Below are 26,094 nucleotides of genomic sequence, written 5' to 3'. Positions count from 1 at the left end.
CTAGTATTGGCAAACCCCTGCACTTCCATGTTGAGGTTGTGCATGCACGCTGGTAGTTCTGGCAAGGTCCATACCAAACATCCTGAGCTGAGCAAATTTACCATGATTTGATTGTAACGGGCTCCTGTTATTTATCATGGAAAGTTAAATACGCAGTTTTGTGCAAGCAAAAGTTTTTCCTGACATCATCCATATACTATTTCCCAAGACAACTGTTTTTCAAAACTACAATATACTCAAATGGTTCCCTCTCCATGACATCCTTTTGGGAGAATGGCAAATGCAGTTTTGATTGTTAGTAACATGATTTGGTCTATACCAGATAAGTGATGAAGCTATGTTTTCCACCTGCAACATTTTTTAGCCTTCGCATAAGACAGGGGTAATTAGCAACTTAAAATCTAACTGTTTTCCTCAAAAAAGAAAAGAAATTAAATTATATGAAATATAAGATATGATATGTATATTGTAAAGATATCAAATGTTCAATTTTATAGATAAAAATACAATCGCAAATTAGACGTTTTGTTGTATCTTTATAATCATTGGCTGCTTAATGATGATAAAAGACATGCATCTATTGGCTTCATGTACAAGAAGCCTTCTGATTGGTCAACGCTCTTCTTCGTGAGTTTTAAACCCCTACACTTCCTGCTACTTGCTAATACGGTAGATATAAACAAATACAATGCCATCTTTAAGTTGTAAAGTTGCCCTTGAACTTTGTGTCAGACGTCCCACCATATTACTCGGAAAAAGAGACAGAGATGCGCGTAGTAAACGAACGTTTATGAAGAGCAAGCCGAGAATGGTCTTGTAAGTCTAAGTAACGTACCAATAAAGCCAACTAAAATAACAGGAACCAGTCCTTACAAATGTACTACTTGTTGTGGTGGATGCAGCGATAGTTTAAATAGTACCAGGTTAAAACTAAGTTACTAATACTAGGTTCCCACACCGGTTGCAGAGTGGGATAGATATATACAACTTCTGCTCTATCCCACTACTACTGAACAGCCTGTTCAGCCACTTCACACTATCCGTCCAGTCATGGTAGGAATGATCAAAATAATGCTAAGACTGAGGACACCTCTGTGCTTCTATAGCGCTGTCTCATTTACAGCCAGATTTTCACACGTGGTCTTCCAGAGCCCATTTCGTCCATTTCTTGTCTGTGGCTCTGCACATTTTTTGAATCCCTGTCGCAAGTTGCACATTGGTGCAGATGGAATGAAGTCTTCTCCAGATGCAGCTCCGCAGAGGTTGCCTTTTTCCAGGGTAACTGAGGAAGATTTGACCTTTTTCAAGAAGATCCTACCAGGCAGAACAATCACTGACCCTGACCTGGTGGAGGCCAGTAATGTGGACTGGCTCAAGTCTGTGCGAGGTGAAACCTAGGACTGAATTAAATAATTTAGCTTGATTATTACATCATTTAATATGTTACACTACAGTAACTAGTTTAGATGCAGTATATGTGTTTATATACCTTCTGCAGGTTCTGGTGAAGTGTTGCTGAGACCTCAGACAACTGAAGAAGTATCTCAAATTCTCAGGTAATTTACAAACAGTAAATAAATAGATAGGTAGTTATGTATTCATCAGGCTTTTCTTTCTTTTTGTATTTTGTTTATTTTCTGTAGGTATTGTAACAGTCGCAACTTGGCAGTGAACCCTCAAGGAGGTAATACTGGACTGGTTGGTGGCAGTGTGCCAGTTTATGATGAGATCATCCTTTCCACCTCCCTGATGAACAACATACTTAGTTTTGATGATATCTCTGGTAAGTCTTAGAGTTTCACAAGAAAAAAAAAATCTTGTTTAAAGGAAGTGTTACGAAAAATTACCATTAGATTTGAATGTTTCCCTTCCAGGTATTCTGACCTGTCAGGCAGGTTGTGTATTGGAGAACTTGTCACTCTACTTGGCAGACAGAGACTATATCATGCCTCTGGATCTTGGGGCAAAAGGCAGTTGTCAGATTGGGGGCAATGTGGCAACTAATGCGGGTGGATTGCGGCTGCTGCGATATGGCTCCTTACATGGGACCGTGCTGGGTCTTGAAGTGGTGAGTGGAAATGAATGAGGAGCCTTAATGACCTTTAATAAATATAGTCTTAAAATCATGACCTGATAGTAAGAGCAAAAATCTCTGACTGAGGGGTTTTTGTGTGGAACTTGCATAGGTTTTGGCAGATGGACGGGTGCTGGACTGCTTGGCAACACTGCGGAAAGATAACACAGGATATGACCTCAAACAACTCTTCATAGGGTCAGAGGGCACGTTAGGAGTCATTACTGCAGTGTCCGTCCTTTGTCCACGAAAACCCAGATCTGTCAACGTGGTTTTCCTGGGTAGGATTTTCTTTTTGTTTCTGATATCTTTGAGTTTAAAACGGTAGTTAAAGTTAGTCCTGCTAAGTTTGTTCTTGTAGATTAGCTTACAGGCTTGTATCTGCTTACAGGCTGTGAGACCTTCGAGCAGTTACTGAAGACATTCCAGCTCTGCAGAGGCATGCTGGGGGAAATTCTGTCAGCTTTCGAGTTCCTGGACAGTGAATGTATGAGGCTGCTGAACACACACTTAAAACTGCCCAATCCCATCTCTGGTAGGTGTAACCCATTCCTGTGCACACAAATATTTAGTATATAGGATAATTAAACACACACAGACAAACACTTTCCCTCTGCTCTGCAGACTGCCCATTCTACATTGTAATAGAAACTTCTGGATCTGACCCAGACCATGATGCACAGAAACTCCACAACTTTCTAGAGGAAGCGATGACATCATTGTTAGTTACTGATGGCACAGTAGCAACTGAGGATGCAAAAATAAAGGTAACCTGATGTCAATGTTCTTTAACCTCTTAAGTGCATATAGTGTAACCCTCTAGATTGGCACATTAATTAAAAACAACTTGCAAGTGATAAAAGAAACCAACAGAAATTCATGTGGCTAAATGTGGTCTCTATGGCCCGAGTCTTTTATACAACAAATCTATGCAATAAATGTACACTGGTACCTCAGAACTACTGAAAATATGTCATTAATTTAGTGTTGCGGGAGGTGACTTACTGTATGTCTTTATTATTAAAATTGCTGCTACGATACTCAGAAGAGAACCAAACCCACACAAAATAAAATGGTCCTAAAAATTCTACAAAAATACCTGTCGGCCACAAATGTAAAACTTCTGATATGAAGTGAATAACACTGATCATCTTGACACAATAGAAAGTTTCACAGGTAAACTTCAAGCCCCTTAAACCATTTTTCAGACCAAGTAACATATAATAAAAAACATAAAATACTAAAGGATGGTGGAAATGATGATGATGCAGTCAGACTTTCCATGCATTCCTTTGTAGGCTCTCTGGTCAATGCGTGAACGTGTGACCGAGGCGCTGACTCATGACGGCTTCACGTACAAGTATGACATCTCGCTTCCTGTGGAGCGGATCTACCAGCTGGTGACGGATATGAGGCAGCACCTGGGGAACCGGGCCAAGAGTGTAGTGGGATACGGACATGTAGGTAAGACTATATGATAGAAGGTATGTATGTCAGAATGTTGGATTTCATTATTAACATTTTTACAATACATCCCATTCTCACCTTTCATCTCATCCCTACCTTTTTAATTTCACAGGTGATGGCAACCTCCACCTGAACATAACCACTCCTGCGAAGGACCCTGCTGTCTTGGCTGCCATTGAGCCATTTGTTTTCGAATGGACAGCCAACTTTCAGGGCAGCATTAGTGCAGAACATGGTCTGGGGCTTAAGAAGAGGAACTACATTTACTACAGTAAACCGAGCCAGGCTGTAGCCCTGATGGGTAACATCAAGGCCATGCTAGACCCCAAAGGCATCCTCAACCCATACAAGACTTTACCAGATAATCTGTAATAAATGTGAGGTGATGTGTATGAGTCCTGAGGAGTTTCATAAGCGATGAACTTTCTGTCACATGGTTTTTGTGGCAGCTGCTTCCTTTTCCTGTCATAAGGTGATGTGTTTTAAGTTTAAAACTAAAGTCATATTTTGCACAAGGCATCACCCTCATAATGTCCATTTCAGTAAACTGCTAAAAAAGGAGTCATGGTTTGAATAAAGATTTTAATCTACCTCTGCTCTGATGGAGGAAAGGATAAAATTAAAAGACTTTCAGAGTTGTTGAGAAGTAGAATTTTGATAGTCTAATGTGCCAGCTGGTTTCCACTAGAGGTCAGCCATGGCACATCAGTGTAAGTAGATTTATGTTTGGTTTTACTGTAAAATTGTGTGTATAAGCATGTATTAGAATAGTGTAAATATTAGTTGGTGACCAGCTCTGTTTCCATCAGCCAAGATGCTCTGCATTTAAATGTAAGACTGAGGAAGTCAACAACTGAATGTAAACATAAGTCTAATGAAAACATTTAAAATTGTATACCTCTAAACACATTAAAATCATTACGCATACTGGATAATCATAGGCAAGAGTGCAGTAAATGTTTTATTACATATAAAAAAGATGAAGCAACATTTTTTTCCAAAACAAAGCCAGCACTTGTGAACTAATTCATTTGTACATCTAGGCAATTTCTTAAGTGTTCAAACCAGTTTTCAATAAAATAGTTTCCAGATGAAGTGTTTCAGTTTTCATCACTCAGGCAACTTGTACAGTGTGGCATTACTGGATAAGAGCAGCTCGCTACATAAAGAACTTGCCTCTATCATTAAAAAGAAAAAGGGGGGCACATTAGCTTTACAAACAAGCTGATTCCTTTCAGCTTGGTCAGAACTTTCACATTTTAGAAAGTATGGTAAACAGAGAGAATCAGATCGTCCCATATTCTTATTTTGAGAAACAGAAAAAGTCCTATTGATAAAAACTAGCGTCTCTTTTCATGAACCATTGCATTTACAATATGCCATTAGTGTTTAAGCCTGTGTAGTTTTTCTTCCCCAAATAAACTCAGCTGGAACTATTTTCCTACTTTTTCAAACATTTCTTAAACAATATCCTACTGATAGTGACAATAAGGGTATAGAAGGTCATGTAGAGTTAATGCCTATATACGTTTACAGTCAGTTTCACACATCTTCATACAACAGCCTCTAGCTCAGCAGTGTAAATTCAACACATAATAAATATACTATAAAAAAAAAAGATTTAAACAAAGTTTGATTCTATTGGCCCTTTTCCTTTTGTAAGTGAATGTTTAGTGTTTTTGTGGCGATAGTTGGCATGTTATAATAAAGCTTAATGAGGAGTATTTTTGATTGTCTCTGAGTAGAAAGCCACATCTGCATGCCAAAAACGCTGGCTGGAGATCAGCAACTGAATTGCAAGAGATGCTCAGTATGTAGTGTTTGGTGTGTGAATGAAGGCCAAACCCAGAGCAATCAAAGGTAGGTATTTAAAGCATTGTGATGGGGTACTACAATATGCCATCCATTCACACTCAGTAACAGTCCACAGTTCAGGTCAGTGGGAACACAGTGATAACTGGTTTTTGTCCCACAGCAAAAGCTGGCTTAATCAGACACAACAGCTCCAAATGTCTGTGTGGACTTCAAGTCAAAACAGAGGGATGTCAGTGGAAGGCAACCACTGACTAAGTGAGAGCGAGAAGGATGACGTTGTATGACTCTGAAGCAATTTTTTTCTAGTCCTCTGCTCCCCCTGATCATCTAATGGTCTTGTTTTTTTTTTTTTTTTTTACAAGAGCCGGCCTCCTGTTTAAACGAATCCCTGCAGTTGCCTCCGGGACTCCTCTCCCTCTCATGACTCCTTGCCCTTCTCCAGGGAGCTGTGAATCTTGTCAATGGTCTTCTTGATGCGCAAGGCTGTAAGTCTTGCAGAGGGGTTCTGGTACCAACACTCTTTCATCAGTTTTACCAGCGCAGAGAGGGTCTGGAGAAGAAAAAAATATAAAACATGAGCCATGCATACACATACTGTGAGAGGAAGCCCCACAATCGAGTTGCAAGAACTTTTACACAAAAAGCAACCTTTTCGTGTAGTATGATTATATAAATAGTTTGAGTAGGTTATAAGTCAATAGTTGGTGTTGATCATTTTTAGGTTGATTACTGCCGAAGAAAAGGATGCAACAACTTGGTTATTTAACCTACAATCAAAAGAAAATAAAAAGGACAGTTATCCTTAAAATATTTAATATATTACCGTCTGTTTAAATACAATGAAATGATAGAAATGTTCAGTGTTTGACAAGATTTTTTTAACATATGTCATATCAAATATTTTAGACATGTTAAGAGAGACAAAAAAATACACCATGGCTCATTTTGTTGCAAATAACACAGTAAAGTGAACGATATTTGTGCCGGCACGGAGAAATAAAGGTCAGCCAATTATAACTACTTACAGGATCTGAGAACCAACGATTAGGAATGAAAGGCCTCTGCTGCTCCACACACACCACTTTCCTCATGTCCTCAAAGCTGGGGTCATTTGGCACCTGATCGTAAAACGGAGGTTTGTATTCTTCAACAATACCTGGAAAGTACAATTTGGATTAAAACAAACAGAAGCAATGTCAACAATGTGTGTGTGTGTGTTTTTTTTTTTTTTCCAAAGCATTTACAGACTCTGACCCCATTCATCGTATCATATGCTTCAGTCCAGCTGCTACCTTACAAAGAGCAGGAATTTATGCATGTATGTATCAGTACTTTCATTTTAAAGATAAACCTTTTAAGGTAAAAATATCTGCATGTGAGATATTGTCTGCACAGATGGTGCAACTATTACATTATCACACTACTCTTCTACTTGGTCTGTAGCGGTAAGCTACAAGGACAACACGTACCGTTGCTGTATGTGCGCCTTGCTATCTCCCACAGCACCAGTCCAAACGCCCATATGTCCACTCTCTTGTAGGCATCAAAGCAGTCTGTCTGAATGGTTTCATCCAACACTTCAGGTGCCATGTAGCGTTTGGTGCCAACCTTCGGATTGTTGCCCACATCCAGCAGGTTGTCTGCCTGTGTGTGGGTCACAGCCAGCCCTGTAACATGCCATTACGTAAAGTATTAAAACAAGTCTAGAAAAATAGAAACCTGAAATAGGAACCCTGTTAAATACTGCACAACTACAAACAAACATTCTGATAAGCAAAAAGGAGAGGGAAAGAACAGTGTAATAATATACAGGTATCCCGCATTTCAAAATATTTAAGCCTTCAATCTTCTGGAAAATAAAAAGGTAACATTAAAGATGTTACCAATGAAAAATTCTCAGGCTAAACATCATTAATATGAAATTATTTTATAATTAATTGATCATTAGTGTTTTGATCAGGAAGATCTTCCAAGCGTTCAAAGTCCAGCTGAAGCTAAACCAAAGAACAAATAAATACTTATAGGAGAATAAGTGGTAAAATAATTGCTGACCGAGGTCTGCAATGCAGCAGCGCAGCTCCTTGGTCACCAGGATATTTTTGCTCTTTAAGTCCCGGTGTGCGATGGCTGGTTTCCCCTCTGTGCCAAAGATTTCTGTGTGCAGGTGCACAAGGCCGCATGCCACTGATGCTGCCATCGCCAGGCCCTCCGACGTCTCCACTGCAACTCGTTGCAAGTAGTCATAAAGTGAACCATTTTCATGATAGTGAGTGATGAGCCACAGCTGAGTGCTGGAGTTTCGAGATGTCATGTCTGACGCCATGAACCCTGAGAGGAGAACAGAACAGATTAATACAAAGAAATTCAAGCTGTGTACACGTGTGATGCTTCAAAAATATGATAAACTCACCCAGTATGTTTTCATGCCTCAGCAGCACTGTATTGTAGATCTCTGTTTCTCTGAACCAAGACTTTTCATCTCTGGAGGAGAAGATTTTCACAGCTACATTTTCCCCCTGCCACTGGCCTCGCCACACCTCTCCATACCGTCCTTTACCTAAAGAGGAAAAATTAAGGTTTGGCCAACAGAAAAGAGAAAGGAAATCTGTACTTTCTCTTTGTTTTCAAACTACTCTGTGTCTTTATACTCATACAACTGTCAAGAAAACCACAAACTTGTACGAAACATATTGTGTAGTACAGCTACACCCTGCAGCACTTGACATGCATTGTTTTGTTTTAATGCTGAAGTTAAAAATTTGTCAGCGCTACCACAACAACTTTACAGCTGCAAGCTAACACAAACTATAGAACTTTAAGCTGTGGTCACAACATGTAATGAATAAACTGATGTTTTTAGTTCATATATATTGATACCAGTAGTTATCCACACTTATTCGTTTAATACTGCAGAGCTCCAGAGTCGCATTATGTGACCTAAATTGTATTGGGTGGAACTAATTATTCTTCTCGGTCACACTGGTCTGCCTAACATTTTTCAGGTCTAAATGTAGAACTTTTATCTCCCCAATAGTCTGTCTGTGTATTCAGTATCCATTCCCTCTTTAGACAAACTCAGGGATTAATAATCATACTGTCATTAAAGCAAATTAAATGCAGACAAGGGGTGGGTCCTATCCTCTGATTGGCTCTGATCCACAGTTGTACATCGTGTTCTGTGTTGATTTGAAATTGCGACTGATGTGCATTAGATATTTGACTGCTGATAGATTTGTATCTTAAAACAGCTTGTATAAGAGAAAAGATGTATACAGTTAAAAATGTTGCAGACTGCATGTGGTAAGAATGACTTAACCCTGAGATATTTACTACTGGGGATTTCACAGATTGGCTAAGCAAAAAAATTGTTCAAAATTTCTTATTTACTTTATTTTTTTATGTTAAATACTTATTTTCTGGTTCTGACATGAATTTCTTCAGTGCATCAGATGTCCTTTTGCATATGGCTTGTGTGTTTCACCTACCTACACACTCCACTAAACTAATTTGCCTGGCCACAGTTCTCTGGACAAGGAAAGGAAGACCTGAACCGCTGCCTGATGTACACGAGTGATCCAAGAGGTCCTGTAGACAGAGACAAATCGCATGTTAGCTGTGTGTTCCATAATCTTAAAAAGAAGTATTGTTATGAACAGTAAAATGTGGTAGAAATTATTGTAGGCCATCCGAATTAAAAGTTAAAAAACTCTACTTGAATCAAGGGCATGCTAGACCCCAAAGGCATGCAAGCAAATAAATGAATGAATGAATAAATAAATAAATGAATAAATGGGACCTCAAAAAAAAGTTTAATTACATTAAACTTTGAGGTCAATCTCAACTAATCACTATTCTGTTTCATAGTAATCTGTTGGAAGTTTTACCCAAAATGAAAAATATTCAATACATGTTGGATAACCCACCCAGCCTTTTCATTTAAAGAAGTGCCCTTTTGAGTGGAAAACCCAGATTTGTCATATCTGCTGATTTGAGAGCTGATCGCAATCCATCGAGATGATGGTTTAGTTTCCACCAAGTTTACCACAACTCTTCCCAGAGAAAATTCTACACTAAAAATAAGTGGCTTATCTGCTTTTGAGGAAAACCAAGCTGAGCTCCACAGAGATGAAAAGCTGGTTTCTATTTGAATAAGAATTTACAACAGAATGAGGATTTTATCAAATTAATGTAAAATAGCAGCACACTGAAAAATGTGTGACTGAAAAGCTGCAGAATGATGAGTAAATCAAACCATGCAATGTGAATCTTATCTTTAACTGCAGCTGATTTTCCCTTGTGACTCTGTGTTCATGGTTTTAAAGGTAAATTATCTCATTCTTACTGCTAAAGTGCTGTCTCCAACATTGGAGGTGATGAGACCATCTATGGCTCCCTGCTCTGTGTCAAACTCCTGCAGCCTCTGAAGGCGGCCATGGTGAAGCCTCCTGCAGGCCAGCACAGACACCACAGACAGAAGAACCAAAACTACCACGGGGCCAAGTACAAAGAGAGCTAGTGTCTCCACACGATACCGAACTGGTTCACCTTCTGGAGCTGTGGGAAAAGGTAGGCACAAAAAAGGCATAGTGAGGAGAGCATCTTTAGGAGATTGATTATTTTCAGAAGACAAGTGTCCAATTTGCTAGTTTCCATATTGATATAAAGCACTTTATGATCTGCTTTCTTACCTGATTTAAGAAGAGACATAAGCGAGGTCCTGTTGGTGTTGCCATTGCACCTGTCTTGAGAGCAACAGAGAATGGCCTGGTAGGAGGACGGAGCTGTGGAGCACTGCAGACGGATTTTCTCTGGTCCCTTCAAACAGCCACGCTCAAAAACAACCTCACTGCTACTAACTTTAACAGAAGAGAAGCACTGGGTACCGTGGCACTGTGTGGCCTGGGGACATTTTGGGCCTTCACAAAGACACAATAGATGTCCATCTGAAAAAGACAAGATACAAGTCCAACAAGCAGAGAAATTAAATCACTGTACATGTTTAAGACATTGAGAGCTCATAATAAAATTATACATTTCATATTATACATGCATTACTGGTGCGCTCTAACAACTGGTAGTCATGTCAGCCAAATAATGCAAAGACATAACTTGGCTTAAACTCTAAATTTGGGATTTAGATTGGATTGGTTCCCAACTATGGAGAATAGTTTCCCATTAAAAATAAAAAGATGCAAGAAATATGCAACATGTTGTACAAAATATGTAGGCGTGAGTACAAAGCAGGAACAGACTACATGTATGAGTAGAAGCAGCACAACAAAAACGAAGAAATTAACGTGAGCACAGTACCTGAGTCCTCAGCTGATGTCTGCAGAGCCTGCAGGAGAAGAAGCAGAAGGACGTGGGCACTGAAAATACCCATGTTTAGGTGCACTGGTAAACAGAAGGGGAGAGAAGCCAGAGAGTTCAGATGAGTACACTGCTGCAAAGTGGATAATCACATTTACTCCCTCTGTTTTCAGATGATCTTGTCATGGCTTCAGACAGTAAAGAAGTAACCAACTGCGATGGTTCATTGGGTTTTTTGCTGGTCTTTCAAAATGTTTGTAAAGATTAATAAAGTAATAACTATGATGACAGAGACTGCAACAAGAAATACAAGAATAAACGTTCACCTTGTTTCTAGAATTTTCTTAATCTTAAGGTAATATAACCACTTGATTAGGCAGCTGATAAGGAAGCTAAAGAAGAAATTCGACTTATCGGTTTATCTCTAAGCTATCCGTCAGTTTAGCATGGACATAAACACTGGTTCGGCTAGCAAGCTAACACCTTTAATTTCAATGTCATAACCTACAGTTTTGATACAAAGTCTATGAACGAGAAAAAGCTGGTGGTTACTTCTTTATCGCCAACCTCACAAAGAGGCCTCGTTGTTTGTTGCGGCTAACAGGCCATTAACATGCGGTTTTATTGGCCGTTCACAGGCGCCTCTGAGGCGCCAGTCAGACAGGCGGCTGCCCGATGCCGTTAGCCCTGCAAGCTAAGCTAGCCGTACAGTACAAAGCGCAGCCTGGTGAGGAATTCTAAATGCATGTTATAAAAACGCCCACCTACCTGGCACACACGAAGCAATACTTCTAACTCATTCTGGAAAGTTCGTATATTTGCACATATGGTTCAAATAATCATGTCAACTTGATTTGAAATGTACGTAAGCCAACTGCAGGGGTACAGCCCAACCCACCAACTGGCTGTTTTCCTTTCCAGCTACCCACGACGTCACCAAAACATTATCTTCGAAATGCATTATGGGGCAGCAGAGTCCTCCAACAGGTTGTAAAAATACCACAACATCAGATGTACTAATGTTAAAATTCAGAGTATAACTCCAGTCAGCATTATATTGAAAATTAATGTGGGAAAAGGTCAAAGCTTAATGGGAACATTTTTTCTTGTCACTCTTATAGCTAAATGTAAGAGGATGATATTAACACACACACACACACACACACACACACACACACACACACACACACACACACACCACAAATATATATATATATATATATATATATATATATATATATATATATATATATATATATATATATATATTAAAGCAGAGTCCCTTTATTTTTTTGTGTTCTCTCCTGTTTTATATGTTGGGATTTTGTTATTGTTGTGTTTTCTTTGATATTTATTTATTTTTTATCTTTCAGATCAGATATAAAGAGACATTTATAAAAAGAAATTACCCTCCATCTTCCAGTTCTAAGATTTTAACATTTCAGGACATTTTAAATATCTGGATCTTTTTTTATAGATCTTATCAAGTGGGCTGCATGGTTCAAGCCTAAGCTTTTGGGGAGGCAGGGTTCTAGCCAGGCCTTTCTGTGTGAAGTTTGCATGTTCCCTTCATGCTTGCATGGGTCTTTTCTCCCACTGTCCAAAGACATGCATGCTAACTTGATTGATGACAACATTTTCCTAGGAGTGATTGTGAGCTTCAGTGGTTGTTTGTCTCTCTGTGCTGCTGACCCTGTGATGGACTGGTGACCTGTCCAGGGTGTAAACTGTCTTTTGCCTTGTAGCTGATAGGCTATGCCCTGGATTGGAATAAACGGGTTTGCGAGTTGGCTCAGTAATTTTATCAACCATCGGTCTGCTGAGGCTAATTCAACCACTTGCTAACCTCCGCTGTTGTCGTTATTATGTTGTTTTATTTACACTCTACAAATTCACCAACTCTATCCCTTCTTGGCTCCCAACTCCCACAACATTTTTACTCATGTTGAGGTCAGGACATTGACTCGGTCACTGCTTCAGCTTAACTCTAACCTTTTGATCTGTCCATTTTTAGATTCGCTACTGTGTTTGGGATTGTTTGCATGACCTAACTGGATTACATGACCCAGTTTTAGCAAAGCTTCATCTGACAGACAAATGGCTCACATCTAACTCTAGAATGATTTGGTATACAAAGGAGTTCATAGTTGATTCAGTATCTGCGAGTTCCCCAGGACCATTCGACCAAACAAGCCCACTCACCGCCCTTGCTTAACAGTTAATATGAAGTGTTTGTACTGTATCTGGTTTTCCCCAACCATAGTAAAAACCATAGTAAACCATAGTATGTTATGACCAAACATCTTCACTTCAGCCTCATCTGTCTAAAAATCATTGGGCCTCATTCACCAATATCTTCTGGCCATTCTTCTTAAATTTACTGCAACAGGTAAAATAATTCTTAATATGTATAAAATCAAATATTTACAACAAAGAAGGATTCAATTTTGAGGATTTACTAACTAAAAGGTAAGAAGTCAGCAGGATGAATTTAAAGCTGTGAAGCTGCTTCCTTCTAAAGATGGAATATCTGATGAGTTTCAGCCATCAGGTGAGCATGCAGAAAACAGGAATCAGAATCTCACTACGTATAGATTGTGAGGTGATATTATTATTCACAATATGCACAATAACTTCAATCCATGCACCTTTAGTGGTCCATTATCCAGATTTCTTGCTTATAAATTATTTAACTTTGCATTCAGAATCTCAGCTAACAGCTCAATATAACCATTTCTATGACCACCAAACAGAAGACAAGTAATTAAAAGACCAGGTACACAAAGTCCGAAAAAATATGTAAACACATGCCATCTATCCGACAGCATGAACATGGACAAATGACTCCTCTACTGAAAGCTCACATCTCACAGATTCCAAAACTGTGAGTTTCATCTCGCTATGACCAAGATTTGCCAAACCAGAGGCAAAAGAAGGCCCAATATATGCATCATGTTTGAAAAATATAGTCATAAAATGTCTTACCTTGATTGTCTTGCCTTCAAAACTTATATCCACAGGATCAAACCACATTTATTTTAAAATAAAAAATACATAAATGAAAAAAAAATTGAAAAATAAACCCATTTTTTCCTGATCCTGTGACATGACAAGACATTGAGGAAAAAATGGACTGCAAGCCTCTGCATGTGGCCAATGAGCAAGAAGTTTGAATAAAAAAAAACCCATTAATGCTTGTTAAAAAAATTAACGCTGTTAATCCTGAGCTTGAGTAGAAACTGCTCACTGTAGCTTGTGTCACTTTGAAATATGTTATTTTGTGACAGTTTCAATGTCTAATAAGCTGCTGATGAAAGCCTTTCAGACTGAGACTTTTTTTGCTTTTGATTTTTTTAAATTTGGTGAAGGAGTGGTGCATGAGCACAGCCACTCCAAATACAAGCTGTATGACTCATTAAATAGCCTCAGGGAAGAAATTAACTATCCTAAAATATCATCCACTTGTGTTTGGTCTGTGTGGGTAAGATTTGACTTACTAATGAGTAAAACTCACCTCCACAGTGATTACAATGATGTTTGTGATCAATGTAGGCTAAAGAAATATTTAACAGCTTTCATATGACATTTGTTAAATATCCACAGGTTTGACCACAAGTCAATAATCTTCCCTATTTCTTTGTGTCACTTCGAATAGCCAGCCTACATTACTGGGAAAAACAATGGCATTGAGCATCAATTAATGTCTACTTGCTTACTCTATTTGATAAAGTAAATAGGACAAATACTATAGCTATTAAACCATAGCATAGTCATTTCATCAATTTAATTATCTATTTTGAGTGGCAGATTAAATTGGGGCAAAACTTGCTTCCTACACACTTTTTGTATAAAAGACAAATGATTTTGCACCATTTTGGAATGAGGAAATACTAAACCAAACTATTTCTACCTTTTAGTCAATGACTGGGTTTGTCAGTCCAAACAGATCTCAGTATGTCTTTGACCTGTGACTGCTGTGGAAAACAGTAGCAGCCATTTGGCCTGCACTGACATAGAATAAATAAACTATAATAAAGAAAATTTACACGAAAATTTGCAGAAGTAATTTTGACATCACATACAAATTTTTTATTTGGGGCAGTGGAAGAGGTTAATGAGCATTGGTATAAGAATGCATGATATAAACATGTAGGATTAAAGCCTAAACTGCTAATTTACAGCTGTAGTCTTATGACAGGAAAAATGACAAGACCATAAAAGAAGAGATAAAACAATAACATATACACGTCTATCTATCTATCTATTGCAGAGAAAACTCATTTCGGACGCTTGTATTCGCGATCTTGTTCTTTTGGTCACTACCCACACAAACATAGATTGACCGGTAAATCGAGAGCTTTGCCTTTTGGCTTAGCTCCTTCTTCACCATGACAGACCGATGCAGCGTCGGCATCACTGCAGACGCGGCACCGATCTACCTGTCAATCTCCCGCTCCATCCTTCCCTCACTCGTGAACAAGACCCTAAGATATGTGAACTCCTCCACTTGGGGCAGGACCCTATTGCAGACCCGGAGAAAGCACTCCACCCTTTTCCGGCTGAGGACCATGGTCTCGAATTTGGAGTTGCTGATTCTCATCCCAACTGCTTCACACTCGGCTTTTTGCTCCCGTGAGAATTGAAGGTCATGGCCTGATGAAGCCAAAAGAACCACATCATCCACAAAGAACAGAGACCCAAACCTGAGGCCGCCGAACCAGATCCCTTCAACACCTCGGCTGCGCCTAGAAATTCTGTCCATAAAAGTTATGAACAGAATCGATGACAAAGGGCAGCCTTAGTCTAACCCACACTGGAAACGATTCTGATTTACTGCCGCCAATGCGGACCAAGCTCTGACACCGTTCGTACAGGTACCGGACAGCTCGTACAAGCAAGTCCGGCACTCCATACTCCCGGAGTACCCCCCACAAGAGTCCCCGAGGGACATGGTTGAATGCCTTCTCCAAGTCCACAAAGCACATGTAGATTGGTTGAGCAAACTCCCATGCCCCCTCAAAGACCCTGAAGAGGGTGTAGAGCTGGGCCTCTGTTCCACGACCAGGATGAAAAGCACACTGCTCCTCCTCAATCCGAGGTTCGACTATACGATGGAGCCTCCTCTCCAGAATAGACCTTACCAGGGAGGCTGAGGAGTGTGATCCCCGTTGTCTTATATATATATATATATATATATATATATATATATATATATATATATATATATATATATATATATATATATATATATAAGACAAGAGTTACAAAGAACTTTGAAGATGGAATATGTTGAACAGTTTTTTTTTTTTATAAAAGGAAGTAAACTATGCCAGAATTCACTTTCTTCAAAGTACTTTCAAATGTATGTTTAAATGGTACCACAAGGTCTCTGCTTGTAGTGGCCCAGGTGTCACAGTTAGGCCTCTATCTTAAAAAAATCATTTAAAGGAAGAGAAGCAAACCCATGCAGAACCTTGTTTATAAAACAAACTAATTTCAGATTTCCTAAAGTTAAAACTAAGAATTTAATGTTTTGTCTGGGATGTTACAACAATAAAATGTCAATTGATCTTGTGAAGAACTTTTTTTGAAGAGTGATTTTTTTTTTTTTTCTTTTCTTTTTTTTTTTTTTTTTTTTATCAATTTAAGACTTGTTTCTCCTGTAAAGGATCGACTAGTAATTTAATATTACCTTAAATTCCCTTGTAGGACTGTCAAAAATGACCTAATTTGTTAAAATTTATGTAAATGACATTTACCAGTGTTGACCTTAACATAACCTTTTTTATTTATTAATTTTTTTTTTCAATATTCACTGCAAGCCATGATTTAAAAAGAAATCCTTAAGTCTGTTTGGCACCTATAAGAACTGAATATGCTTTTTGGATGTTTTTAGCCTGAATAAAAAGGACTACATCGTCAGCATAAAATAAAACATTTAATTTTTGTCAGATATCAGGTAAACGTATTATGTAAAACGCAGTGTATTTCTGCATTCTCAAATGCAAATTAAAACTTGCTCACAAACACAAAGACCCACAAACCATACTGCCACAATGTCTTCTCGGGACAGTGTTAATTTATATTTTTTGTATGTTGAAGGTAAAATTGAAAACTGTTTTGTAATCTCTAAAATAAAATTCTCATCTCAAGATCATGGATGAAAAAAAAAAATGTGCTAAAGAAGGGAGCCCTTCTGACTTTTTAGCTGTGCACAGTTTAAAAGCCAGTATCTGTGATGGTATGTGCTGCATTCCTGCACATAACATGGGTCACCTGGATGTCTTGTAAAGTCACCAGAAATGCTAAAGGATATGTCCAGGTATTTGAGTTTTGAGGAAGTTTACCAGTTTCAGCATTGTGTCTTAAACTGCCTTCCCCTTATAAACAGGGGTTAGATGATTTGCATGTGACATCAAACACAAAATATAATCTTTTTAAAAGTAAATTTATGCATCATCATCTACTTTTCTGTTTGCAGTATTGAATGTATTAAAATTTGGGTGTTTTACCAACTCTGTGGTTTCTGTGGGGAAAAGTTTGTTTACTCTCACTGGAAACCTATCAAAAGCTCACATTGCTGTCGAAAGCATGTGAGTGCTTGATTTGAAAAGTCCCTCTGTTTCTCTGTACACTTGAGTGTACAACAGATCAGATATCACATCTTACCCTTCTCTAAAAACAACTGCATGAAAACAAATGTGAGCTTTCATCTCCTGGGTAGTCACGCAGATCGGAAATTGCATAATGTTGCAACTGAAAGTGGATGGTGATATAAATTAATTTAACCATTCATTTGCTATGAACTATATATGTTGTAGTTGGCTTGGTGAATGTCCAGAGAAATGTCAGAAGGTTTGTGTGATTCTGTGCAAAAAAAAAAAAAAAAAAGGAGAGAGAGTAAATGAAAGAATTCTATCCAGCGGCCGATATGTATTCCCTCCACTGGGTCCTCTGGTCATGAACAATAGCCAGTGCTGTTTGTTCTTGCTTACCTGGGGCTTCAGTCTCCACTGAGTCGGAGCAAGACCCAGCCAGTATCTTTTCACCATGAACACCGCTCCAGCACAGAGACACATTGTCCACAGCTTTTTTTTAATTAAAGACCCCTGGTTGACACTTTGTGCCAGCTGACCTGAGCTACTCTGAGCATACATGTGTCTACCACAATCCCCTCCACAGGGTATAAGTCTCAGTGGATAATTGGAGGGAGAAATGCTATACTGTATCATGAGATGGAGAAAGGATTATCTAATGAGGACTGGTTCAAGAGTCAGGCATAGAGGAATAATGCAGTGTTTTCTTCTTTCTACTTTAACCTACCAGCCTCACTCTCTTATTTTAGACCGCCTCTCCCTGTTTAAGGTTATGAGAGAGAGAGAGGGTTAGTTGAATCACTTTTTTTCTCTGATGAAAGCCACCTGCCCCTCATCTCTGTTGAATTGCAGAATTAGTTTGCAGCAGGTTTCCAACCAGAGCTGACATGGAGTGTCCAGAGAGAAGACTGAGTGTAGCTTTCCTGCTTTTTCTGCCTCTTCTGAGTGTCAGCTGTGTTTCAAATCAAAAATCTACAGGTAATTTTAGAATATTAGATAGACAGGATAATGCTCAACAAAGTTTTACTTTAAATGTTTTACAGAAATTTCAAGGTGGTTTATGAAGTGATAGATTTATCTTCCTTGAGTAGTTTACAGGAACTGATATGTTTACTTGAATATTTAATATATATATATATATATATATATATATAATTTTTAATCCATAAATCTTCTCTGCTGTTTTGCTCTTGGTTTAGTCTCTTGGTGTGTAGTGTCGGATGCTGAAGAGCAGAAGTGTTTGGACCTGGCCGGCAATGCTACAGCCCAGAACGTAAGAGGAACACTGCAGTGTGTCCGTGGCCTGAATACCAGGGATTGTATGGAGAAAATCAAGGTACACAATGATAAATATTAATAGAAGATGTAGTCCGCATTTTTGAAAATTTTTAATATTTTATTTTCTAAGATAATCTGTTATGTATTTATAATATTCCTTCTGTGTAAGGAAGGTACAACTCACAACAACTATACACAAAATCAGTAACAAAACTAAAAGTGCAACGACATTTTGCAAAATGCAACAAGACAAAATATACATAAAAAACTAAATACAACAGAAACAAATAACTCATCAATTAAGGAAAAACCTGAAAAAATGCTTTATGCTGCTATCTGTTCAAAACAGCTGGATGCCTCTCTGATATAAAAACATATGTTTGTCTCAGAATGGGACAGCAGATGCAGCCTCCATGTTTGCAGATGACATCTATGCAGCAGGCCTCTGCCATGGTCTGGAACTTGCAGCGGGAGAGTCCCACAATGGAGTAGGTAAGTTACACAATAGCACTCTTTTGCATTTAATACAGAAAAACATTCAGACTCTAATGTGAGTTGGTTCAGAAAGGGCTGACACCTAACATTACTAAGGCTAATATTACTAAGTGTTAGGTCTATTTTAATGTATTGTACAGAATTGCTCATTTAGTTTTTCTTCTTTACTTTTCTTCTCTGCCATCAGATGGTATCAGCTACTACGTGGTGGCAATGGCCCGTCGCTCCTCATCAGACCTCTCCTTGCTGGAGATGCATGAGCGGAGCTCCTGTCACCCTGGCATGAGAACAACAGTGGGGTGGACTGTTCCCATCGGCTACTTGGTTAACACGTCCCAAATCAGCATAGGAGAGCAGTGCAACTTCCCCAGAGGTGAGGCTGAGTATGACGGGTGTGAGATGGGGTGTGTAGGAGTGTGCTGATGCATGGAAGGTGTATGAAGTCTAGAGGGGAGAAGGGGAATCAGCATGGTGGAACAAAGAGAAGTGATAGAGTTGGGATGTTATGAGTATGGGGATGTGACGATAAACACAATTACACACTTTTTATTATTTGTTATTGCAGGTCTATGGCCAGTAGTTTAACACCTCACTTTAAAATTAGAAGGTTGTTTGACTCATCTACAATTTTGATTAAGTTTTATATAATCTTAAGTCAAAATTGCTTGAATTTAAAGGCCCACAATCCATGGAGATGCATTTCAGGCAAGAAGTTTCCATACTTAGACAATACAAAACTGTTTTCTTCTGCAATAAACAGGGCTAAATCACAGACTTCCAACCCAGTGGGAGAGGGAATGCTCTTATGCTGTCTCCTTTTACTCAGACTAATTCTCTGTTTTTATTGCTAGTGGTGGGGAACTTCTTTGGTTACAGCTGCGTGCCCGGTGTTAAGGACCCTCAGCACGATCCCAAAGGCATCAATCCAAAGAACCTTTGTGAGGCCTGCATAGGAGACGAAAACGACAGACACATCTGTGCCAACAACCACAGAGAGAGGCATTATGGCGAGGCAGGAGCACTGAGGTACAACACTGACACCAACAACATGGGAAATAATACACTAGGAGACCTCAGAGGTGGGGTATTTGAAAAGTCTATTTTATATCTATTTCAGTCAAGGATAATGTACCTTATGTAAAATAATACAGCTTTGATAATAATGATACAATGATGAATAGGTAATTATATTGCTGTGCCTTTTTTAAGTCATGGAATATAACATTAACAAAAGCTCTCCACTCATTATCACTATAACTACAAAAAATGACATTAAATTACTAGAATGATCCATTCCTGTGCAGCGTAATTGCTTTTTAATGTCATTTCTAGTCATTGCATGTTATAATTATTGATAATGGAATGTCAGTGTGTTGCTGTGCAAGCTGCTGTGTAAAAGGACCCTTGTAATTGTAGTTATTATGTTCGAGATGGGAATAAAAGGACTACAGAGGAACAGTATGTAAAAAAAAAAGATGGAACTGCACTGATTGCCTTTTCTCTCTGTGATGTGAACTGTTTCATATTTCTTTTAGGTGCGTAGCTGAAAACCTTGGTGACGTTGCTTTTGTCAAACACACAACAGTCTTCGATAACATGGATGGTTAGTGTCTATAATTTTTAAACTTTGTAAGTACACACAGCTCATTTATAATTTCTTGGAAGCAGTGGAGAGAAATTCCTTTTCAAGACACAAGATGTCAGTGTGTGTCAGTGTATTTTTGTGGAATCCAGAATATAATGAATAAATGACAAATGTGAAATGATATGGTGCATAATGTCTACTTCCAAAAGTGAGATAGATTAATGACAGTGAAATGAAATAAAGAAATCACAAGGGGGAAAAACCCCCCCAAAAAAACAGATATTACACAGACTGGACCAAAAAACATGGGTGCAGGCAGTTTTGTCCAGCTAGGACCCTAAATCTCAGTTTGCTGCATCTGCTCCTCGGCTTTGGGCAGCATCCAAAATTAATGGTAATCATTATCGCCGTCATGCTACACAGACTCCGCTGGTACAGCTGAGAAGGAGTAGTTTGACGCCAGATCCGCAAACACTGCAGCTGTTTAATGAAGCATGCTTTGTCATATGGTTCAAAAATGTCCCGAGTCACACCAATTAGGAAGGGTCAACAAAACGTAGGCCTGTGCTGATACCTCAGGACAGCATAGCTTCAAGGTGGTCTACCTCTTTGCACATAATTTGTTGTTTTGTTTCTATATTATGATTCTTAAGGTAATCAGTCAGGGTTAAAATGTTAAATAAAATCCATGCACCGAGTCAACACATGATATTCAGTTGAAAAATAAATCATTTGATGAATGTGTCATCATGAAAAATTAGTATACAATCAAACACACTTACCTTGTTCTTGGTTTAAAATGGCGTAAGTCATCACTCAAGCATTAAATTAGTTCATTTCCCATAATTTCCATCTCCCTTAATTAAATTCACTCTGCCCAGGTAAGAATCAGGAGTCCTGGGCTCTGGACCTGGAGCTGGAGGACCTCAAGCTGCTGTGTCCAGATGGAACAGAGGCAGGTCTTGACGAGTTTGACCGATGCCACCTGGCAGCAGTCCCTACCAATGCTGTAGTGGTACGAATGGAGGATAAGTGCCGTGTCTGGAAATACCTGGAACGTTTGCAGGTGGGTGAATTGTGTGTGTTTAGCCCCAGAAATGTGTGTTTATGGATATCGTATATCTCTGTGGAATTAGTGTCATCGATCAGCACATTTCACTATGTGAGTGTCTGCAAAGAATTGCAAACCTTCTTTAGTGGTGTGTGGGAGATGCCAGGAGGACTGATACATCCTGTGCCGATCCCCTGGCTGCACATACATGCAATCTCAAAAACACATGTGCACAGAACACGCCAACGCGGATTCATGCATGCCCTCATGAATTAAGTGCTGTCACACACTGTCTTTCTGCTGCAGAATGTGTTTGGCAACGCCACTGTGGGCTTCAGTCTGTTCAGCTCAGTAGGCTATGGCCAATCCGATCTGCTCTTCAGTGATGCCACCCACCACCTGCAGAGAGTTCTGAGTAACTACACCTCTTGGCTGGGCCCCACTTACACCAGTGTGCTGCGAGCCTTTGAGTGTGAGGGTAAGAGTGATGACGTGCACCTATTTGCTTGTTTTTATGTGGATTTGCTGATGAAGAGTGGGCGGTTAAGTGGCTGGAGGAGTGTTGTCTGCTTTGTGTGTGTATGTGAGCATAACCACTGCAGCTGCTCTCATTATTGCACATTTCCTCCAACAGGCTTCTGCTGATGGAAGAAGGGGAAGAGATCCAGCGCATCAACTTACACCCCATCCCGCTGTCTCCATCCTCCAGTTCTGCCTCCTCTCCCTGCCATCTGTGTCCCTCTGACTCACCATCTCTCCTTCTTTTTGCTCTTCATGTTTGTTTTCTCCCTTCATTTCACCAGCCAAATCTCTATTATTATTTCCCTGCCCTCCTCCAACTTAGTATGTCCTCTAATATGCCGGCTGGCAGGGTAAGACAATACTAAGAAGGGCTAATCAGCCATTAAAATGTCCATGAAATTGAGCATGGTATTTTCATTAAAGGACACTAGGAAGAAAGGGTGGGGAATATAAAATAATAGGATAGAAATATGTGACAACAGAGGAAAAAAAAGTTGCTTGCTCTGATGGTATTGAAAAGTTGATCTGTTTTCATAGGATATTGATCAGGATTTAAAACATTAAAGGTGCTCCCCTATGACCTAATTATATTTACGTCCATCACAAAGTCTGTTCCTATCCTGCATGTTTGTTGAGAAATTTTATCCTCCATATTGTAAGCTTCAGAACACCCCCTCCTTCCCAACCAGGGTCTGTCTCTGGCACTGAACAACTGGGTGCTATTAACTTTGAGCTTAGGAATCTCAGTTACTGTAAGTGTATGCGTGTGTATGTGTGTGTAAGTACACAGAGTTTCCCACAGCCATTATTACCCTCCCTGGCAGTCTGGCATATTATACTGTTTGTGTGTGATGGAGGAAAAGTGTGTGTGTTTGCATTTATGTGCTAATGTGTCAGTGTTGATAGGATTGCTACTTTCCCATGGCTTGTATAGCTCACTACTTTGGATCACTGCTTTCTCACGTCGGATGTGGTGGGCCGGACTGTGTCAGCTCACAGTGTATTGTAACGCTATACGGTCAGGATAAAGGGAGCTGAAGCTTGGGTTGCTTTCAGTGATTCATGAGTGAAACTTAATTTTCTCATCTGTTTGCATCATTTAGGTTTCCCAACATGTTTTCACAAAATTTCTTTCTTTGCTGTTTTTACTTACATGAACAGTTTTGTTTTAATCTCTATAATGTGATTTATATATTAACACTGCAATAATGGTGAGATTTTGATCATGATGGGCAGAAAGAGTTACTAACAGGAGGATGTTTGAGGTTGGGGTTACTGGTAGTTTTAGTCAGTTCAGTTATTTATGAAGGCATGGTGATCATTTATTTTTCTGACATGTTTAAGGCACTATAGTTATAGAATCACAGTAAAACCACCAACCAGTTTATGAGCCTTACTTGACCTAATGAATCATGTACTGTAAAATGCATAGCAGACTTTAACTGTGTGCTTTTCATATAATGTCCACCATTTTCCCCCTTTTCCATGCTGCACTGCTGAGCTCAGATATAAATTGATAAGCTGGATGAAGTTCTCCTTGTCAAGCTGTGTTTTTGTAATACGAAATGATGGAAAAATCTCCAGCTGGTACAAGAGATCCAGTTGCAGGTTTTTAGGTTCCGCTTCGAAAGAAAACGAAAAGCCTTCACTTTTAAATTTAGCCATCTGTGTGTTTCTTTTGTCCAAATTCATCTCTGGTTTGTACCATTGGTGCTGTTTGTTTCTATACTGTTGTCAGACTGCCTTAAACAGAGCTAAATGTAAATAGTCCTCACTGCCTTAATGTGTAGCGCTGCAGACTTTCTTTTGTCAACCAATTAAATGAACAATGATAAAGAAAATAATCCTCTCATCCTTTCAAGTTGACTTCTAATTATCCTGACACAGCTATATGATATCTGCATGGAACTTAATTATGCTTGATATATCCCACTTGCTCCATCATACTCAGAGCTCTGTCTATCACATGAACTCAAACTCAGAAGAGGCGATTTTGCCCCTTTTCCTTATTCCTTCTCTTTGGGAATAAAAGAAAGTAACAAGAGGAGAAATCAGGATACAGAAAAATGGTGAATCAGGGACATGCAATCATTATAGGGGGTCCCCGTGTAAAAACAGACCACTCAGGGCAGACTCAATGCCCCCCGTAGCACAGCTTTACCTCATTTACAACATTAATCTTTCAGAGAAAGCCAGTTAATGATGGAGTAGTACCATTTAGCGGCGTGCAGATACTGTAGATTGAACTGCACTGCAGCAGAGTGCTGCAATCACTCTCAATCCTCAGCTCTATCACTGCCCATTTTGCTGTAATGCACCAATAAAAATAAGTATAACAGTCTCAGTACTGTCCTCTCAGCCTTTAGGTGTGGATGTGAAATAGAGGAAAGTGTGTGAGTGCTTGTGGTGGAAAGTGATCATAAGAAATTTAGTAGTTTCATGTTTGCACTTATACAATTTGCATGAATAACACAGACAGGGAAAAAAATGTAAGTTTAACTAGGGGTCACCACAGTCAAAACAAAACTTATAAAACACAGATAATAAAGAATCTAACATCTAACATTAATCCTTTTTACTTTTGCAAATGTATTTTGGAGCTCTGTAGGGTTCATATTATTTTACATGCATTTTCTAGTGACATTTTTCATGCAGTAATTTGCAGTAGCTTCTGAGTATAGCTTTCTGTAATAAAGAGACTGAAAATCTGTTACTGACTAAATTTCAGCTTGCATTGTCATTAACAGTCCAATAACAGCCTAGTTTCAGCCATAGAATGTATATTAGATTGTCATAGCCACCAGCTATAAGATTGGAAATCCCTAGTGAGCACTAGGCACTGACTCCAAAACATGTACCCAAACACAAACTTAATAAATTTCCTACACTTTGGTTTTATTGGCTTGTTTATCTCCAACGTATCTGTATGCTGGTGTTTTTTTCTGGAAATAATTTCCTAATGCAATAGATAGCCCCATGAGCCAAAAAGATGTGGTCACCTCTTGCTCCAGAAAGGCTATCATTGCTAAGGACAAAAACTGAACCTTAAACTTTAAAATGGAACTTCCCAAACCAGTTTGTGACATCCTACCAGCTTTGTCTCTTATTTATACAGTCACTAACTCACAGACCATTTATTCCCATGGGAATCTCTGTGATGTACAAAGTTCATCCTATAACTTTACTCTGATTTGTAATGTCCCTCATACAATGAAGAATTTCAACTTTGAGGTTTTAGCTTTTTTGATGATGAATAAGCCGACATGCAAACAGCAGTGGTGGAGCCAGATGGGTAGCAATCCAATTCTCAATGACCAATTGCAAAAATGCAGCACATAATTTACTTCTGTTCTACATTAACTTGACTATGTTCTCGATCATACCACATGGCCTCACAAACTGTTAACATTTTATAAAGAGGATGTAAGAGTCATAAAACCACCAAATGGGACTACTGTGCAACATTAAATGGCCAAGAATGTTAAACAAACACAGACAAAACTTGTGATTTTGCTAAAAGCAAGGTGTTGATATAAATTCAGTAATGTTTGTACAGCAGTCATTAAAGGCATACAATGCAGGATCATCCTAACAATTGCCGATGAAAAAATAATACATGGGTGTTTGCTTGTTACATTAGATGACTACTGCAGTCTTTTTATTCTTTTATAAAAGTTCTCATTTAAATGTGTCCCCATTTTCCTTGTTTGTACTGCAGGCTGGCAAAAAAAATCTGTTTTCTTACAGTAATGCTTATGTACATCCACAAATTTTGAAGACAAAAAAGTTGTGAAAATATGCTTTTGAAGATCTCCTTGCGACTTTATCCGTTGCAAATCCAGTGTGAAATGTTCTGATTTCGAATGAAATGTGAAGATATCAGATTTAAATCTGCATCATT

The 26,094-nt window shown here is 38.9% G+C and overlaps 3 protein-coding genes across 8 annotated transcripts; 2 read left to right on the top strand and 1 right to left on the bottom strand.

Moving 5' to 3' along the window:
• The first annotated feature begins 612 nt into the window (after positions 1–612).
• Positions 613–4,729, top strand: d2hgdh (D-2-hydroxyglutarate dehydrogenase). Of its 6 annotated transcripts, none has more exons than XM_041971195.1 (10): positions 613–627; positions 1,278–1,387; positions 1,499–1,556; positions 1,644–1,783; positions 1,854–2,068; positions 2,187–2,355; positions 2,466–2,609; positions 2,699–2,841; positions 3,373–3,538; positions 3,654–4,729. In XM_041971195.1, exons 4-10 carry the CDS (start codon positions 1,750–1,752, stop codon positions 3,911–3,913), a joined length of 1,131 nt encoding a protein of 376 aa, XP_041827129.1. In that variant the 5' UTR covers positions 613–627; positions 1,278–1,387; positions 1,499–1,556; positions 1,644–1,749; the 3' UTR covers positions 3,914–4,729. The 6 variants fall into 6 exon arrangements, with proteins under 6 accessions (XP_041827129.1, XP_041827127.1, XP_041827128.1 ...); XM_041971193.1 differs by lacking the exon at positions 613–627 and adding an exon at positions 636–816; XM_041971194.1 differs by lacking the exon at positions 613–627 and adding an exon at positions 636–816 and having other exon boundaries at positions 1,150–1,387.
• On the bottom strand, positions 4,490–11,581 carry acvr1l (activin A receptor, type 1 like). Its single transcript, XM_041971196.1, has 10 exons — positions 11,435–11,581; positions 10,667–10,750; positions 10,045–10,299; positions 9,699–9,910; positions 8,842–8,941; positions 7,767–7,913; positions 7,409–7,684; positions 6,826–7,023; positions 6,382–6,512; positions 4,490–5,906 (listed from the first exon to the last, which is right to left on the bottom strand). Exons 2-10 carry the CDS (start codon positions 10,737–10,739, stop codon positions 5,775–5,777), a joined length of 1,524 nt encoding a protein of 507 aa, XP_041827130.1. The 5' UTR covers positions 10,740–10,750; positions 11,435–11,581; the 3' UTR covers positions 4,490–5,774.
• A 6,030-nt stretch (positions 11,582–17,611) lies between these two features.
• LOC121630748 (otolith matrix protein) lies at positions 17,612–23,984 on the top strand. Its single transcript, XM_041971203.1, has 9 exons — positions 17,612–18,240; positions 18,462–18,598; positions 18,930–19,032; positions 19,223–19,408; positions 19,887–20,061; positions 20,571–20,638; positions 21,502–21,686; positions 21,978–22,149; positions 22,306–23,984. The coding sequence occupies exons 1-9, from the start codon at positions 18,150–18,152 to the stop codon at positions 22,314–22,316; spliced, it is 1,128 nt and encodes a 375-aa protein (XP_041827137.1). The 5' UTR covers positions 17,612–18,149; the 3' UTR covers positions 22,317–23,984.
• Positions 23,985–26,094: the final 2,110 nt, after the last annotated feature.

Source organism: Melanotaenia boesemani, chromosome 20 (assembly GCF_017639745.1).
Source record: "Melanotaenia boesemani isolate fMelBoe1 chromosome 20, fMelBoe1.pri, whole genome shotgun sequence".
In the NCBI taxonomy this organism is placed as follows: domain Eukaryota; kingdom Metazoa; phylum Chordata; class Actinopteri; order Atheriniformes; family Melanotaeniidae; genus Melanotaenia; species Melanotaenia boesemani.
This window is presented reverse-complemented; position numbering and strand designations above follow the sequence as displayed.